This window comes from Gambusia affinis, linkage group LG11, assembly GCF_019740435.1.
Source record: "Gambusia affinis linkage group LG11, SWU_Gaff_1.0, whole genome shotgun sequence".
In the NCBI taxonomy this organism is placed as follows: Eukaryota; Metazoa; Chordata; class Actinopteri; order Cyprinodontiformes; family Poeciliidae; genus Gambusia; species Gambusia affinis.
The window spans coordinates 11,461,359-11,480,303 of record NC_057878.1 but is presented as its reverse complement, the minus strand read 5'-3'; the positions used below and the strand labels follow the sequence as shown (position 1 = coordinate 11,480,303).

The following is an 18,945-nucleotide window of genomic DNA, read 5'->3' as shown; positions in this document are numbered from 1 at the left end:
TTCAGGAAAAAAAACACATACTTAGTGGAACTTCATACAAAAATCTTTAATAACCTTGCTTTGCCTTTCAAAAAATTAGAAATTAAACTCAACAAACATTTAAAACTGACAAAACAACAGTTTGATATTACAAAATTCCGCACTTCTTGGTATTGGTTAGCTTTTTTTATATATATATATGTATATAGCTTACTGAACATTTATACTGCCTGATTTGTCTGAAACCCCCTCACTTTTACACATCTGACAATAACAATATTTTTTCCCCTAATGATTTGTTTTTTATGGACAACAGGTTACAGCGTGCAGCAGACAGGTCAAACCAGTAGCTCACAAGGGAAGATGTAAAACAGTTGGAACTTCTGTAATAATCTGCAAACTAAGCATATACTGTATTTACTTATGGAAACAAACAGTAGACAATATACTGCACATGATGTTTGCAGAAGATATGATGTTTTTCTTCTATTTCATTTTTTACCTTTTTGTGCACAGAAAGGACACACTGGCTCAGTGCCATTTTAGATTGTTCACACCAACCCAGAACTTTTATGTGTTTTATTGAGATTTTATGTGTTAGGCCAACACAAAGTAGCACATAATTGCATAATGGAAGAAAAAATGACACATTGTTTCAAAGATAAAATGAAAAGTGAATAAATGGAGTGGGATAGGCTATACAAAATTACCCCAAGCTTTCAGCCTCTCACTTAGCACTACATAATCCATCATCTTAAAGCAAATGGAGTGTAGTACAACATCAAGCTAATCAAAACATAGGAAGGTGTTTTACATTCTATACACTTCCACCCCATTGTAAAACATGGTAGTGGCAGCATTCTGCTGTGGAAAGGTTTTTCTTCAGCAGGGAGAACTAATCTGGTCAGAGTTGATTGGAACAGTGATGGAATTAAATAAAAATCTATTGTGGAAGAAAACCAGATGGAGGCTGTTATGACTTGAGGTGAAGCTTTTCCTTCCAGCAGAGCAGCAACCCCAAACTTACAGACAGAACTACAATAAGATGGTTTAAATCAGGGGTGCCCTATTCCACTCCTCTAGATCTTCCTTCCTGCAGCTTTTGGATGCATCCATATTTTCTCACGCCTGAATCACATTAATGACCCTGTTGGAGAAATTGTATATATTAAACATTGTACATTCTGAATTGCTTTAACTATGTTTCTGAGTGTGTTTAAGGAGGCCCTGCTTGAAGGATCCAGAGACAGCCGGCACCAGCTTGTTCTAATCAGACTGCTGCTCAGCAGAAGGACATCCTGACCTTTCGTGTCTATAATAAGATAGTTTGTAGCGTAATGGTGCTGATTAGCCTTCTACAGTCATACTGTTCGTAGTAAATGTTCTAGTTTATCTTATGAAACTGGGAATCACGATGCAGCTGCATGTTTTGTTTCCTCCCTTTTTACCCATTAGAGCTGAATGTAATAGGGAGGTCTTTATTCAGTAAAAAGAGAGGTGCGGCGGAATGTGTTTTCAGAGCGGTAAGAGATTGTAGCTGGAAGCACGTCTCTGTCCCCTCTCCTCGCGAGTAAAAAGAATCTAACTCTCTCTTGTCAATCCTTGTGTCTGTATTTGATGTTCTAGGTGCTTAAACCTGACAGACACCCTGCCAGGTCTCTGCAGAGCTAAAAGATCAATTTCAACCATTTGATTCAGGTGTTAGAAAAGGGCGGATTGGACTTAAGTATGCATGGTTTAGAAAAAAAAAATCTTAGAATGGCCCAGTCAAAGTGCAGAGCTATCTCTACCTGAAAATGTTCATCGAGACTTCAGAATAAATATTTACCTTCTCCAGGTATGAGGCTTTGCATAAAGTTACCTTACATAAAATGATTGGAACAAATGTCATCCTCTTATGTATGTGCTACTTTGTGTTGGAGTATGCACATGAGTTTATGGTTGCAAACAAAACAAATACGAAAGTGTTCAAGAGATTATGTTTAGATGGAGTGTTCATTATTGAATCTACGTTTTGTGGTATATTGCTTTAAAACATACTTCCTGTTGCGGGGGAGCATTTAAAACATGAAAACATCTAGCAGAAGGGTCGGTTGCTGTTTCACACAGCAGACTGAATCTCGCTGCACACATAAATGTTGCTGGGCCTCACTCTCCTGTGGCTCCTGCCTGGCATTCGGGGACACAGCCTGCAGCTTTTGGGGATGAACTCCTGACAGGCCTCCCTGAACTTGCGGATCCTCCAGCAGTAGATGACGGGGTTGAACACCGTCTTCAGGTAGCTGAGCCACAGAGCGCCGATGCTCACCGGGTAGAAGATGGGGCTGTAATAGAACTGCCGGCTGAACACGGCCAACAGGCTGACCACGGTGTGGGGCAGCCAACACACGGAGAAACCCACGAAGAGGATGAGGATGGTGGTGAAGGCTCGGGTCTTGAAGCTCATGTCCACCTTGATGTGAGGCGGCCGCTGCAGCCCGGTGAGCCTCATCTTGCTGACCTGGTTGAGAGCGGGCAGACAGGAACGCTCGCTGGTGTGGTTGTGGATGCGCAGGGTGTTGCGGCGCACCGTGTTTAGGATGCACATGTACGAGTACAGCATGACCGCAAACGGTACAAAGAACACGGCCACAGCCAGGAGGACTGTGTACCCCCGGTCTGCCATTGACTCGCTATACCCCAGCACGCACTGCGGCGCCCAGGTGCCCCCGATCCCTGCTGCGCCTGTCCTCCACCCGACCACAGATGGCAGCGACACGCACAGGCTCAGCACCCAGGAACCTGCTATCAGCACTTTGGCCCTGTGTGGGGTCAGCTTGTCCTGCCGTTGCACAATGATGAGAAATCGGTCCACGCTGATGATGAGGAGGATGGACACTCCTTCCAGAACGAACAGCCAGTACAGCATGATGGAGGCCCGGCAGAAGCCGCTCCCGAAGCTCCAGTCGGTGGTAGCCACGGTGACAGCGGTGAAGGGCATGCAGAGCAGCGAGAGCATTATGTCAGAGAAAGCCAATGTGGCCAGCAGGAGATTGATAGCTGAGCGCATGGCGGGCTTCTGGTAGACGATCAGACAAACGATTGCGTTGCCGAGGAAACCAATGGTTATCATGAAGATCATAATGGCCGCCAGTGTCACCCGGAGAGTGACCGATATGAGAGGAGGCGACACGTCCGGCGGGAGAGTTTCTGCTGGTTGCTCCACATCTGGCTCCAAGAGGTCACAGTCGTCCAGCAGGCTTTCGTTACAAAAAGCCATGGCAGCTTCCATCAGGCACAATCAACCCAGGGGAAGAAGAACATAGCTGGCTGATTGATGTCACTCTGACCAGTTTACCAACTGAGGTTTCTGGCAAAATCTGGAACAGGAAGACAAGAATAAAAAACTTTGTGATTTCGTAAAATGAATGCAATGTTTTTCTGAACTACGTTAATATTTTTAGATTTTGTTATGTACAACTGCAGACTTTTGAGAACAGGAAGGAGAGGAAAGCGAGCTTTTTTCACAGTTTTGCAAATAGAAAGTTTAAAAAATGTATTCATCCCCTTATTCTGTTGTACCCCTGAATAAAATCCAGCTCAACTATCTGCCATCAGAGGTAAGCTAATTAGTAAATGGCATAGCTCCAGCAATGCTCTTATACAACTCTAACTAGCTTCTTTTTACCTGCAAAATTAAAGAATCCACTCAGCATGATGCTGCTACCGCTGTGTTTCACTGATGCACCACAGACAACATTTTGCATGTAAACCACAAAGTTCAGTTTCCATCTTGTCGATGTCATCTGTGTCCTCTAAATGGTTTAGGTGAATGACAAATGAGACTACTTATGGCTTTCTTTTTTTAAGAAAGGATTTTATCTTTCCACATTTCCAATAGTTCATGCAATAGTTCTTCATTGTTTTGCAGCCCTTCCCACCCGAGTTTTGGATCTCTGTTGCTCCTCCAGAATTATAATCGATCTATTGACTGCTTCTCTGATCACTGCTCTCTTGGTCTTTTTTAGTTTAGATGGACGGCTACCTCTAAATTGGTTTGCATTTGTGCCAGATGTTTAACAATCTGTGCAAAGATCAAAGTTGATAGAAAGGATCCTCAGAAGCTTCATGATCTGAGGACAGTGTGTGGAAGAATGGATCAAAAACAATTTCTTGTGATGTTTGTGATTAGTTTCTCCATAAAGATGTCTTAATGTTTTTGTTGCCAATAAAAGGCTTTCATGTGTTCAATTACTCCATATGTCCTTCTTTTTTTCCTTACATATACATTCATTTTGTATATGTGGATCACTTGTGCTGCTACCAACATCTGGTGTGAATTTCATGTCAGTGGAAATGCTTCAAAAATATTCACAGAGGAAAGCGTCGACAATTCAATACTGCTTTCACCCGCTGTTTATAGGCCTGCAAAACAGGAGAGAAATGTGTCGCCGAGCTTAGTCCACAGAAGTTGATGATTAACTGCCAATTGGTCATCATCAGAGTTTCACACGAGTAGGAAAACACACATTTACAGCCCACCCACGGTGCAGTCTGCTGTCATCCTAATCCACTCTCCCTCTAGGTTGCCTTATTAGATAATGATGATGCAGCTTGATTAAGTCAGAGGCATGTGAGTCACCCATGAGTGTGTGGAGACTCTCAGCATGATAAGATGTTTATTACACTTTAACTGTCTTGGTAGTTGGGGCTCTGTCCTGTTTTAGCCTTTATATTTAAAGGAATCATATTTTCTTTATTGGCAACACTTCAAGATGGCTGCTGCATGTCTTCAATTCTTTGGCAAAACTAAAGGTTTCCCATCATGTTAACTATAACTGATTTCAAATGATTTCAAAAATGACTTATTATGCTTACATATTTTTTGTTGTTGTTCTCTTTTAGATTGAAATAGAAAGTAATGAAAATATATTATTTTATATTGGTGGGCATTGTCAAACTAATTTTAAAAGTTCAAGTGGGGGCAAGGTGGATATTTATATACATACTAGAAGCCAACATTATATGAATTCTTAATTGCACTTTCATCCAGCTACAGTTTATGTTTCAATGCAAAACAGTTTAAATCTTTCCAGACATTAAACCTTTTAAAATATGGATATAAGCAAACCAGGACTGTGAGTACATTCCCTTATTTATGGCACCTCTGGTGAAGACATAAAACCTTTAAAACTATCTCTGGCTTTCTTTATAACTGAAGTATAAGTATATTCTTGTTATCAAAATGTCCAATGTGAAATAAAACTACTGGAGTAGCAAATTAATTTATTTCAAGTATTTTAAACATAAAGCATAGAAATCCAATTTAGAAGATCAACACTAATATTAACTCATTTGCTGTAAGTTATATTTTTCTATAAAAGATTTGTAATTTCAATGTATTTGTAATGTCTTGCATAAATGTAGATTAAAATCAGAATCCAACAAATCAATCAGAATCCTATCATTTCTAAAAAATAAAAATAAAAAGAGAACGAGAGAGAGAGAGAAAAGAAAGAAACAAAACAAAACAAAAAGTAATAGCAAAAAAAAAATCATCTTTGTAAATCAGAAATCCACCTTTCAAGTCACTGCATAGTGATGCCGGCTGTTGCCATGGAAACAAGGTCAGCAGTTCCATGGCAACAAGCAGCTCTCACTTTCATCCGCTGTGCACAACTGTCAATAAGAAATGCTCATGATCAGCCTGTCTGTGCAGACAGAAGAGGACCACAGTCCCCGTATGAATAAAGGCCAAATAAAGAGCAACATCTCTTCTGCTTTAGGGTCACAGTTTTCAGGTGTGGTCAGACTTACAGCAGCCCAGCTGCGATTACAGCTCGGCAAGCCTGAGATAGAGCCGCCAATTCCTTCATTTTCATGCAGATTTTAAGTCATTTTTTCCCCCACCGGATGTTCCCAACATTTTCCCTCTATTGAAGTTTTTTTTTGTTTGGGGGGGGGTTGTTTTTTTGCCTCAGCTCCGTCACTTGGGCTGCACAGCGTGTTCTCAGCTCGACACGCGAATATGGATTTCTCCCGCAGATGATGTACTTTGCTGCTGTCTGCATTCGTCGCTTTTCTACGGAAACCGAAGGAGTCACGGCGGAGAAAATGCCCTCTTAAGAGAGTCAACCAAAATCTCTTTAAATGCCATAGCCAGAATGACTTACCTGACACAAGAGGTTTGAGGGTAAAAAAAAAAAGGAGTCGTTCCCGTGCCTTTTATCCGGCGCATGCCAGCGTTGTTATGAGAAGATGTCACATTGCAACATTTCACTGCCGGATCGATCGTGCAGCCATCGTGCCGCCCGTGGGCGCTGCTGACGCCAGAGGAGCAGGTGGTCTCTTAGTTAAAGGAGCAGTCGATCAGGAAACATTATCTTCCTCACGATGCTCCTTCTTACGGCCAACTTCGCCATGCTGCATCCGTTGCTCCCAAAAAGTGTGTCCAATAAAGATAAAAATAACGACTTTGTCATAGTTTTTATTATTTTTTATGTAATCAAGTTTAAAATAGGTTAAACTGGAACAGAAAGTTCTTCCACGGAGTTGAAGTCTGGACTTTGACTGGACCATACGGTTCTCAAGCTGTGGAAAGTACCTCAAAGAATTTTGACTTCTTAGATTCTGATAAGAAAGATTTTGTATCAATTACAGAGCTCCAGGTATTATGTGCTGGGGTACTTCTGTTGACTTCAAGCTAAATTTTTGCCATGATCCAGTTGTATTTGCTTATTGATGTCCTCACTGACCAGGCTGCAGTTAGCCAGCTGAACTGTACACAGTGATAAAGTATTTGTACCCATTTGTACTTTTCAATAAAGATGTTTATTTAAGATAGTGCTGCTTGGAGACCTTAATGTGTGCTTCATTGGTACTTGTATAAAGATTTGAGCTGAAATATGGAGTTGAAACATTTTGTTAAAGCTCTGACTTTATGTTAAGGGTTATTATCCTGCTGCAGTGAACCTCCAGCTCAGACTCCAACACTTTGCAAATTCTAACAGGTTTTGTTTTTTCATAATTTCCCTTTTCTACTTCCATCCATCCTTCCAACAATTTTGAACAGATTGCACGACCCACATCAAGATGCTGCCATCCCTATCTTTCACAGAAAATGGTGCATTCAGAGTGATGGGCAATGTGTGTGTTTCCTCCACGAAAAACATTTTTGCATCAAGGCCAAAACTTTCAGCTGTATCTCACCTAACCAGAGCCTCTTTGTCTGTATGTTTGCTGTGTCCTATTCAGACTTTCTTTAATCAATAGTTCTCTTTTTCAATAAAGGTCAGATTAAACAGGCAAACACCTGGCAAGCAGAGTTATAGTGATCGTCCAATGGGCAGATGTGGAGGAAAAGTTAAGTTATTTATAGACAGACATGTACCTAAAATTTCAGAATAATTGTATTATTTTTTCTAATGTCCATTAAATTTGCAAAATTAATATTAGAAACAGCATGTTTTTTAAAAGAATAAGTCCTTCTGATGATTGTTCATACACATATTCATTGCGTAACTCATTAACATGACTCATTAGCGTCATAACTGAGAAACAAATCCAGTTTTTCCAAAGGTAATTTATTTGTGTTTGTTCACTTAAATTTGGAAATTGGGCGATTATTTTATTATCACCCTTGGTGTTTGCAAAGTATTGTTTTGCTTTGTTTACTTTTGCTGAAGGTAAATGGGTTTGTTTTTGTTCTTATCCCTTTTTTTGTTTTACCCAGAACCATTAATAAACTCACATGCGTTGTTAATTCTCTCCAGAAGATGGCACTATTGCCCTCATGCTAACTTCCATCTGGTCAAGCTATTCTGCATTGTACTGTATGTTCAGGTACTGATTGAATTACTGTTTGCTTTTAACTTATATGTATTTAATATCTGTCTACATTAATAAAAATAAATAAACATTCTGTTTCCCTTCAGATCTAAATGATTTTTAATTGGATGCCAAAGGGGAGTAAAGCCTCCCTTTCATACACAGGTTTTCCACAAATACTTTAGTTTTTGCAATAGATATCTGGTGTGTTCATACAGAAACAGCTACGTTTAGTCACTTAGCATGCAGGCCGATATTCTTTCAAATGGCATGCTTGTCTAAATTGGCATCGTGCCCATGTGCTGAACATGCCCATCAAACGAGTTCCACTCCAGCGGTCTGGCACATGCATGCTTGTCACGTTCGGTGGCAGCCACACAACAAAGCTTGCTGGAAAGACAATTCATTTCCCCGTCCGTCGTTCCACAGATGTTTGCTTTAATTCCTTCCTGATTGGGAGACTTTGGTAGCTGCTCCATCAATCAGCGAAGAAAAAGCAAACACAAGCAAAGTGAAAAATCTCTTTTGATCAGAACCTTCAGATGGGAGAGGACACTGAGCTGTGTTCAGGGTTATTTTATTTTATTTTATTTTTTTAAAAAGAGGAAAAAGTCAGACTCTTTAAAATGCACTCACACGCACCGAATAGGGGCACTTTTTAGGATCTTCTGATTCCAGGAAATCATTACTCACCTCATGAGTTTCTGCTCTTTTTTGTAGAACCCGCAGTGTGTTAATCAGTGCTAGACGTGGTGGTTAACATATCTCCCTGTTGTAAAAAATAATTAACACCGAGCAGTGGGGATTGATAATGTTCAAACTGGATTGAAACAGTTGCAGATTGGGGCTTTGCCGCTGTTAAATGATTAGTTTGATGCAGGCGCAGGTGTTAGTCAGCTGACTGTGTGGCTGTGCTGCAAACTGTGAGACACAAACAACAACTATTAAAGAGGGGGATTAATCTCGCAGTAATTGCTTCATGTAAAGCACCTCTGAACAAGGCTTTAAGAGCAATTATGAGCAATCATATTAGTAGTTACAACTGCGAGGAGGTAATAACATCCTCGGCGTGGAACTGCAATCACCACATGGCTCAGAGACGAAGGAAACAATAATCTAGTGATGAATGATGTCACTTTTGAGCTGAGCACACAGACACAATTTGATTCCTCATAAGAACTTTGCAGGTAAATATATATATATATATATATATATATATATATATATATATATATATATATATATATATATATATATATATATATATATATATATATATATATATATATATATATATATATATATTTGAACTGAGCCTGTTCTGCTGATTGAGGAGTTTGCATGTGTTCTGCAGCATCATCAGCTCGTCCTCTTCAAATCCCAGCATTGATATTCACTGAGCGATGTGTGATGACAAAACCCTTTAAACATCTTTTTATCCCCCAATTCCAGACTTATCTCCTATCTTTGCATCGCCAGGCTTTGAGGGGATCACAACACAATCCTGCAAGCGTATATTATACTTCCATTTTCTTCTTGCTGCTAAGACGGAAGATGTCATGTTTAAAGGCAAAGGATAGATGTTGACCATTAACACCGTGACCGAGGATGCTGCTAAAATGTGCAGTGGACTTTCTTTTTTACTTGTCTTTATCGAAAAATGTTTGTGAAAGGACAGAAAATGTCAAGTTAAAGTTGCATCAAAGTTTTAGTTTAAGTTTGACTACTAATGTCTCAGGAAGGAAACATAGTTGCAGTAATGGATTTAATAAGTATGTTTGGAAAATAACTCATTTAAAAATCAACCATAAAAGAAGAAGAAAAAGAAACATTTTATCAAATGTAACAGAAAAGAAAATGTACAAGATAATTGTCAGAAATGCCCGTTTTTCCTTGCAGGGTCAAAAGAGGTCAATGTACAAAAGGTAGGGTACTCCCTGGACATGTCTCCAAAACACAAAATATTAAAAGATGTTGTAGCAAAATGTAGAACTGGACAAAATAATAATAAAAAAAACAGTAACTAAGTTGCCAAAAATACTAAACAAAATATTGGCTGAAGACAGCAAAAGCAAACAAATTGATTCACCAAAGCAAGACAACTAAAACCTAAAACTTCAAAAGTTTTTTCAGCAAATTGTGAAAAACAAAACAATTTTCCCTTTCTGAAACAAATTAGAAGAAATACAACATAAGCAAAGAAGAAAGAAACTCAGGCTTAATAAAACAAAAACAAAAAAGAGGCAGAATATGCAAATTTAACTAATATGCAATCAGAGTGTTATAAAGCAAAACTTTCTAACTCAACACGCCAAAACAAAAATATGGAAGCTGTTTGGAAATAAAAATAACAAATCACCAAAAGGGAAAAAACACAGAACATTAAAAATCATGACAAACAAATTCAAGTAAATAAATATAAACTAATAATGTATCTTTATTGTAAAACAAAACATTTTCAAAGAATTTTAAGCATCTATTTTAATCAAATCAGAAACTGTACTCAGAAAAAAAATATGAACAGGCTAAAAGAAATAACAGCAAAAATAAAAAAATAAACAAAGTTAGCAAAAAAAAAAAAAAACATATCAGAGGAAACTTATCTTTAAAATGACAAAACTTTTGATGGTGTCAGCAAAAAAAGGAAGACCACCTGTCACATAAATACAGTAACAACAATGCAATTAAGTCTGCAAAAACAAAATTAACAGAAAGTAAAACTCTCCTCAAAAACTACATTTCTGTTAAATTATATATTTTTATGTTTTTGTCTTAAAAGTCTTTTGGGTTTTTTTGCAATATTTCTGAAACATATCCTGAAAAGGTCGTATTTTCTGAAAAACTGTCAGTGAAAATGTTTTCTTCCTTCTCTTCTCAAATATAGTTTAAATGTTGCTGCTGTGGTTTGTTGAAAAAAAAAAAAAAAACCTTCTGAAGCTTTGTTCCACTTTGATTTTCGCTCTGTTTTCACTGCCTGGCGTTCTTGGTTTTTCTTGTTGCAGTTTGTCCAAAGTCTGTCCAGACTTTTCCTGAAACGCTGCCAGCTGCCCAGCGAGGAACAACAAATGAACACCTTGTACAGTTTCTGCCGTCTGCTTGGGTGTTTTGACAAACCTACGCGACAAGCTACTCCAGTGGTAAAAGATTTAAAAAACTGATTTCGTTATGTAGCGTATAGAGTGACAGGTCCCAAAGAGAAAAATAAAGATAAAAATCATGTGTATAAGGCAGTGTTTTGTTTGCATGCCAGCACAGACAGTGATTAAAAGTGATGCATTAACTTCCTGGTTTGTTGTTTACCTCCCAGCAGCTACAGTAGCAGCAAACCCTTGACCTCTTGCAAGGGGTCAGATAACCTCTGTGACTTTTTCTACAGCTTGTCCCCCTTACCATCAGCGTCCCCAGATGTCCAACATCATCTCATGGATTATTGTGATATTTAGAGACAAGGAGATGAAATTACAGGCTGTTTGTCAGCCCCCGCTCACTCGGCTCCCATCTCCCCAAACCCATCATCCGTGGCAAAAGATCCGCTTGCTGCCTCGTGTCACTCCATCTCTCCGTCACCTTGGCAACTGCTGCCGAGGTGAACCGCCATCTGGGATAGCCGACCCCATCCGCTGGCTGATTTCCACAGAGCTGCAGTCCACAGCGCTGCCACACCGGCTGGTCTGATGTGCGGTTTATCACCCCACGAACGGGCTCATTAACTGATCGGTGATCAGTTCAGCCACTCTTGATGGGGTCAGAGGGGCTCTAACAGAAACATGAGGCAAATTATTCAGATTTGTGCTCAGTGTGAGAGGAAACTCATTTGTTTTAACAAGTTTGGGGTGCTGATCTTCCTTAGATCCTCTGTTTCTACATCAGTCTTCCTCTGTTAACGAGGAGTCCTAAAAAATGCCCTTCATTGCCTCTTTTTCTAACCCACAAAACCAGCACATGATTTAAGATAAAAAGGACTTGCTGTTGATTTCCCTGCATCTACGCGAAAATGTCTGTAGGTTACCCCACAATATCAAAAAGTATAGAGCAATCAAGGGTTTTTTTAGGCCTTAAATGGTCACCAAAATCACTGATCTCGTCTTAGTTTATCAAAACCTAAGCATGCTGATGAGACGTGAGCTGTGAATAAAAGAACAAATGATGGTCATCTCATATATTAACATGGTTTTATGTCAAATTTATTAAATTATTGGTCTTCCATGAAAATAGACACATAGGGAAAAATAAATAGACTGAATCTTTACACAGGAGCACACAGCAGACCGTACATACAGTTTTGGGAATTTGTGCTAAATTCTTACTGAATAAAAGAAGTGTTCAACTACACTTTTTTGCCATTTTCTTGTCTCAACTTAATTCCACTTATGCACAACACAAAATGGGAGGTGATTAAATTATTATTGCTGGCTTACAAAAACTATTCATGGACAAAGTGAATAAAACAAATGTCTTTCTTTCAGGTCTAACAGGATGGACATGAAAATCTGCAGAATCACAAAAAAAACTTGTATTTTGTACAATTTAGGAAAAATGTTTAACTTTTTGTCTTCATATTTATGTAACTTCATATTTAGAGTACGTTATTCTTGCTTTTGTGCAGATTCTAGATTAGCATTAATATTTTTGTCCCAAAGACAGTATTACAGATAAATACAAAACAAACACAAAAGTAGACTTCTTTGCTTTTTTTTTGTTTTGTTTTGTTTTTTTTTTCTTTTGTTTTTTGTTTTTTGCTTCTGGAATGAACACATACAGAAAAACACTAAAACTGCGGATGGATTTATGATATAGAAAAAACTTCTTCAGAAATTCTGGTGAGTCAGGAAACATTTTCTCTCCTCTTTGCTCTCAGTTTCTTGCCTTGACAGTTCGTCCTGGCTGTTTTCACGTGTCGCTGTACATCCTCTTGCACTCTATGGAAGGAGACGGCGTGTCCGGACCAATGCTCCCCACCTGAGAATACGCGTCCTCCGGGGTGCGCGGCAGTCCAGGCGGCGTCATGCGCTTCTCCTTCTGCCTGCGGTTGCAGAACCAGACCCGGACCACCTCCTTCTCCAGCTGCAGCGTGTCCGCCAGGGAGTTGATCTCCTGCGCGGACGGCTTAGGACACTTGAGGAAATGGCTCTCCAGCGCGCCTTTTACGCTCACCTCGATGGACGTGCGCTTCTTCCTCTTCCTCCCCTGCGTGGCGATCTTGTCGATGCTGGTCGGGCTCCCGGTCGTGGAGTCGGCCTCCTCCAGCCATTTGTTGAGCAGCGGCTTCAGTTTGCACATGTTTTTGAAGCTCAGCTGGAGCGCCTCGAACCTGCAGATGGTGGTCTGGGAGAACACGTTGCCGTACAGCGTCCCCAAGGCTAAGCCCACGTCCGCCTGGGTGAAGCCCAGTTTGATCCGACGTTGCTTGAACTGTTTGGCAAAATGCTCCAAGTCGTCCGACGTCGGCGTGTCCTCGTCGGACTGCGGGTCGTGGCCCATTTCGTGGTGCTGGTGATGGTGCGTGTGGTGGTTGTGGCTCTGGTGGTGATGGTGGTGGTGGTCCAGCTCAGGGGAGTCCCCGCGCAGCAGCCCCGAGTGAGCGAGGCTCTGCCCGGTGTGAGAGCTCAGCATCCCGTTGACTGTAAATCCTGAAGGCTGGGAGTAAACCAGAGACTGTTGCTGCTGTTGCTGCTGCTGCTGCCCCTCGCTGATGCTGCTGATGTGCGCCGCGGAGCTTCCTCCCCAGCTTCCCGCGTGCGTCTGATGAGCTCCCAGATGCGGGGACCTGTGGTGCAGAGCGGAAACCGAGTGCAGGTCATCCCTGTTCCGCTTCACCTCCTGCGGCTGGGAGCTGGGGGGCCACGGGGAGCCGGTCTCTGCTGCTGCAGCGGCCGCGGCCGCCGCCGCTGCTGCGGCCGCTGCGTGAGGCAACGAAGTCACCCACTGGTGGGCATGGCTCAGCATGTGTCCACCGTTGCTCGCCACCATGGCTCCATGCATGAAGTCTGCACTCTGCACCATCTTAACCGATGGGTCCCCTCTGTATCCGCCGGACACCGTGGTCACGGCGGTGGTCCCCGGCTGCATTCCAGCACCTCTCCGGTCAGAGTGCACGATGGAACCGGATAAAATCCTGCTGCTGGCCAAATACGGACCGGAGGTGGCTGCTGCCATCCCCCAAGGCATAAATCTGCAGATGTGTCTCACCTTTAGGTTTGGTCTTACTTTGTTTTAATCCATAAAAAAAATACTCTAATAAGCCTTGGCGCTATTAAAAAGCACCAAACACTCCAGAGACAGTTTGACGAGAGAAAAAAAACATGTTAAGCTTTTCATAAAGTTTACTTTCCTGTGTATTCCCGAGAGTTTGAAAACTTTCTTGAGTCCCAGAATCCACGCAGGGCGTAATCCACTGTGCAGGTGATGATAAGAGAGAGAAAGAGAGAGAGAGAGAAAAAAACTCTTTCTTTGATCCGTTCCAAGCAGACGATCTTTTATCATGAGATGAAATAACCTTGAAAGTGATACGAATTAAAACTGTAAAACTGAAAAAATTGTTTCACACCCTCCTTTTGAATCTGCGCGATCCGGTGCGTCTTCTATCAGGAGCCTCGGAGACGGATTGTGAGTTTATTCTGTGCCAAGGCTGCGTTTTGCTCCCACCATCTCCGCCCAATACAACAGCAGGGCTGCGCAGACCCCCCCTCTCCCCCCGACACCCCACGCCCTCCACCTTCCCCCCCGCTGATTGGACGCTCTGCTGAAAGAGAAGTTTGTGTATTTATATGGTCGGTGCTCGGAGTTCCTGCTTTCAGGTAAAGATGCGACAATTTGATGATGGGAAAAAGTATAAAAACACACGCACAGAGCCGCGTTTAGTGATGGAATAGAACAAAAAGGAGAAGATTTTATTAAATTACAATATTATTTTGGATATACAATTATTATTATTATTTGCTTGACAATGTATTCATGTAATTTGGAGCAGCCTGGGCTTGAATCGAAACTATCAGATTTGAGTAAAAACAAAAACGAACAAAGAAGAAGGTGTTCGCGCGCGTCTCTCGTGCCTAATGGACCCCCTTTGCATGTTGTAATCTTGAGGCGCGCGCCAGAGAGCTGTGTTGAAACATTTCTTCATGTTTTTTCTAAGACCAAACATCACAAACCACTGCCTCGGTGTACACATGCAACCTCGGCCATAAAGTGGGGATGTTGTTTCACCGGGTCGCCTCGCTTTTTACAGGGCGTCAGAGAGAACATGGACATGGACACATGGAGATTTGAGTCTGGAGGAGACAGCCAGGGGCTGGTCAGTCAACTTTCTGCTAATTTATATCTTTCCTTGGATTTATCTTGGGCTGTGTCCAAAAAGGGAATGATAAATAGACTCAATTTCAGTTAAGGGTTTGGTAAGCCATTAGGGTTACTTTTAGCTTATTATGGCGGTGGCGTCCAACGCTGGGGCCAGGATCCCGCTGGGCACTGCAGACCAACAAGTGTGGTCTTGAGATTCTCTAGATAGATAGATAGATAGATAGATAGATAGATAGATAGATAGATAGATAGATAGATAGATAGATAGATAGATAGATAGATAGATAGATAGATAGATAGATAGATAGATAGATAGATAGATAGATAGATTCCTACAATAAATATATAAATCACACTAAATAAGAAGTAAAAATATATTGATGTGTTATTATTAAAAAACAGATACTGTATTGGGTTTTGATGTTGCTTGTCTTGTTTCATACATGTAGAGCTTCTGTCCATTTATTTTTTGGGTAATAGGCTATAAACTTAATGAAGCACTGCATCACTTTGAATATTAAATATGATATATTAACTTAATTTTGCAATAAAACCTGATACATTTACAATCATACACATTGATGAAGCAGCTCAACAACAGGACCTTCCTATGGTCAAAGAACTGCAGTGCTGGTACATGCTTTTTTTCTGATTGTCAAGATGGTTTTAGATATACATTTTACCATATTAACACACACACACACACACCTATATATATATATATAGCTATGTTGAAACACACGCATGTAAAGTAGAAGCAATTAATACATGCATGTGTGTTTAACCATATATGTAGACAATCTGCATACGGTATATTACCACTTCTAATGCTCCTGGGAAGGATGTGTAAACATACATAACCTTTAATTGCAGCTATATAAACTTGCAATATGGGAAAAATATCAAACTTCTGTTATTTTTTTCAGTTGAAGGGAAAACATGCAAAGAAATACGTTGAGATTTATTTAAACAAAATTCACAGTTCCACAAATCCAGGTACCCTTAAAACATTTTTATTTAAAAAAAAAAAGAAAAAAAAAGTACCTGAAACCTTTTTTTTAACATGTATGGTAATTAATTTCCAAAGTTAATCAGAGTGTCTAGGTACTTCTAATTAGAAAGCCAAACCTTCCTGTTTCCCTGGTGAATAAAAGTGAGGTGACAAAAAGTCCCAAGGTGACAGCTTAGTCCAGAATTTCTCTACAATAGGTGAAAATGGGATGTGGTGCAGAGGTAAATTTCTCCGTGCTGCTGTTCAGAATTAGTAAGATGAGATAATTTTTGCAGTAAGTTGTTCTTTGTGAGTCATTTGCTAAAGTAAGCTACCACCAAGCTTGTACACATACGGAGCAATAATTACAAAGTTTAAAACCAAATGTATCTTTCCATCTTTACTGTAGGTGAGATGGAAGAATGATTTCAGTGAGGAGAACGATGATGGGTGTGTTAAGGTTTTTGCAGTCCACCTTTTAGAGAACAGCAGCAGATTTTTTTTACAGGGTAATAACACAGCAATGCAAGAGGAGCTTATTTTAAGATTTGTCGTACAACTTTAACATGGATGCTGATAAATGCGGCGGGGTTTGTATGTAAATACATCCAGCCAAAGGCAAAAATCGTCTTAGGAAAAGTCTCAGTTAGAATTTATGGTTCTGCTAATGCGATTTTGTAGAATCAGTGATCAAACTGTTTACTGCAGTAGCCCATTCAGCTAAATTAAAATACAGGAAGGGACCTTAAATATACCAAATATAACCACCTGGGCCGTCATTGGGGCTATATGAAACAAATATATAGATAAATAAAAAACTAACCTCATAAAATTTGTGTTAAATGAAAACACCAGGAATATCACTGTGATAAGTTTTTACACTTATCACAAAAACCTCATTCTGACCATGTATGGGTGTAGAATAACATCTTCCACACGATAAAATCTGCTCATTACCAAGCTGTAATCTGTGAAACAGCCCAATGTGCATCCAAATGGCACAAAAAGCTCCACAGTGTTTCACATGTTGCGAGGGTCCCGCCATAATGTGGGGAGAAGCAGACAAATCAGGGAAGGCAGTAATGTTTTTCATGTGTTGTGCTGCCTGGTCACAGCTCTCGCTCCTCTATTTGTTATTCATGAAGGAAGCTGGGTGAAGAGGCCTTCTTATGATGCACATTTTTTCCCGCTGCCCCCACCCAGCCGCCCCTGCTTCACCCTCTCAACCAGGGAGCTGCTCGACAACTACAACTATAATCTGTTAGCGAACGCTGCAATTAATCCAGCGTAATGAGTATGACACCGTCAGCTAATTGACATTATTGTTTCTTTACGATCAACCTCGGATCATGTGTGCAGAGACTCCCTCTGTCGCCCTCCCACTCCCTCTGGCCCCCTCCTCCTGGTCCTCCTCCTGCGCCCTCTGTTCAGGCTTCAATATGCAGATCAGACATTTCTGTCCCCGGGGCTATTTTCTTTGGTGGACTTTTGAAAAATGTAAATGCTTCCAAAAAAATTCCGAAAGAGAAAAGTAGAAGCTTTCGTCTGGCAACCAGGAGTCTTTTTTTTTTTCTTCTTCTCTTTCTTTTCCGTTAAGAGAAACAGATGATTTTCTTCATTCTTTTCTGGTGTTTTTGTTTGGTTTGCTTCATCAGTCAAGAGCCAAGCTAATTTAAATGAGAGAGGAGGACGGCCAGAGCAAATGCAACAAGAAATATATTCTCTTCAAAGACAACACTGCAATTTTTTTAAATCGTTTTTTAACATGATTTTCTTTAAAAATTCCCCCTCTACATAGGGTAATATAGAACAGCCTGAACTCATTCATTTTGAATATTTGCATTAAGTAGATATTAAAAGACGTAAAAAGAGAAAGAAACTATTGCTATTTACTCTGGGCTCTAAATAGTGGCCTTTGCAGAAGCAGACTGTCTGCAGCAAACAATGCAAAGAGAAAACAGACCTTAAGTATCTCTGAGCACTCTTCATTTTCAACCGCTTCAGTGTTGTCCCACGATTCTGATCATGAGTGTGTTTGACCTTCAGCTCCGCCAGAGCAAGAGAGATCCTTCACAGCGTGAGGTCCCCATGCCCACAATCCCCCGCTGCGCGTGCTTGAATCGGGAGTAGAGGCAGTCGAGGGAAGACAGAAACACCAGGACGGACGAACCGCGGTGGTGCAGCGTGCAGAGCAAATGAAAAGCGAAGGAGATGGAGGAGAAATGATCAAAGCGCATTCATCTCCAAGGTCCTCTTTTACGAAGACTGGGAGATATGAGACTAATGTGACCAATAAAGTGCCACTTCAGTGATGGACGTTTTTAAAAAGTTTAGCCATCGCTATCAGTGAGCCTGGATGTCATGTTTCAGCCGTGATGCAGTGTGATCCACAGAGCTTTCTTTACATCTTTGTCTGTTATAGAAAGTTTATTTATCAGCTTTTTGTCCATTTATCGGAATGGGCGGAAAACAAAAATTGGTTTCAATTTTAAAAAGATCTCAGTACTTTGAATCCTATATCCTGTTTTGAAAAACATTTATTTGCAATTACAGCTGCAAGTGTTTTGACGTTTATCTATCAGCTTTCAGCATCTACAGACTAAAAGTTTGGACCTTTCTTTTTTTGCAGAACAGCTCAGTGAGATTTGATGGAGAGCTTTTATTGAACATCTTTGAGTTTTACCACAACTGAAATTTTAGCTCGGATCATTCTATCACACCAACGTTCCACAATATTATTCCAGTATTGCACTAAATTTGGCTCCATCTTTCAGATGACCTTGACCAGCATCCCAGTTCCTTAGTAAAACAGAGCCTTCCTACCGCGAGACACGGCACACACTCTGTTCAAGAACAATCATCACACATTT

The 18,945-nt window shown here is 40.6% G+C and overlaps 2 protein-coding genes across 2 annotated transcripts; both read right to left on the bottom strand.

The window, feature by feature from the left end:
• Positions 1-36: 36 nt before the first annotated feature.
• gpr45 (G protein-coupled receptor 45) lies at positions 37-6,406 on the bottom strand. The gene is made up of 2 exons (XM_044132412.1): positions 6,132-6,406; positions 37-3,338 (listed from the first exon to the last, which is right to left on the bottom strand). The coding sequence occupies exon 2, from the start codon at positions 3,248-3,250 to the stop codon at positions 2,081-2,083; it is 1,170 nt and encodes a 389-aa protein (XP_043988347.1). The 5' UTR covers positions 3,251-3,338; positions 6,132-6,406; the 3' UTR covers positions 37-2,080.
• Positions 6,407-11,845: 5,439 nt separating this feature from the next.
• On the bottom strand, positions 11,846-14,356 carry pou3f3a (POU class 3 homeobox 3a). Its single transcript, XM_044131429.1, has one exon. It carries the CDS (start codon positions 13,951-13,953, stop codon positions 12,676-12,678), a length of 1,278 nt encoding a protein of 425 aa, XP_043987364.1. The 5' UTR covers positions 13,954-14,356; the 3' UTR covers positions 11,846-12,675.
• Positions 14,357-18,945: the final 4,589 nt, after the last annotated feature.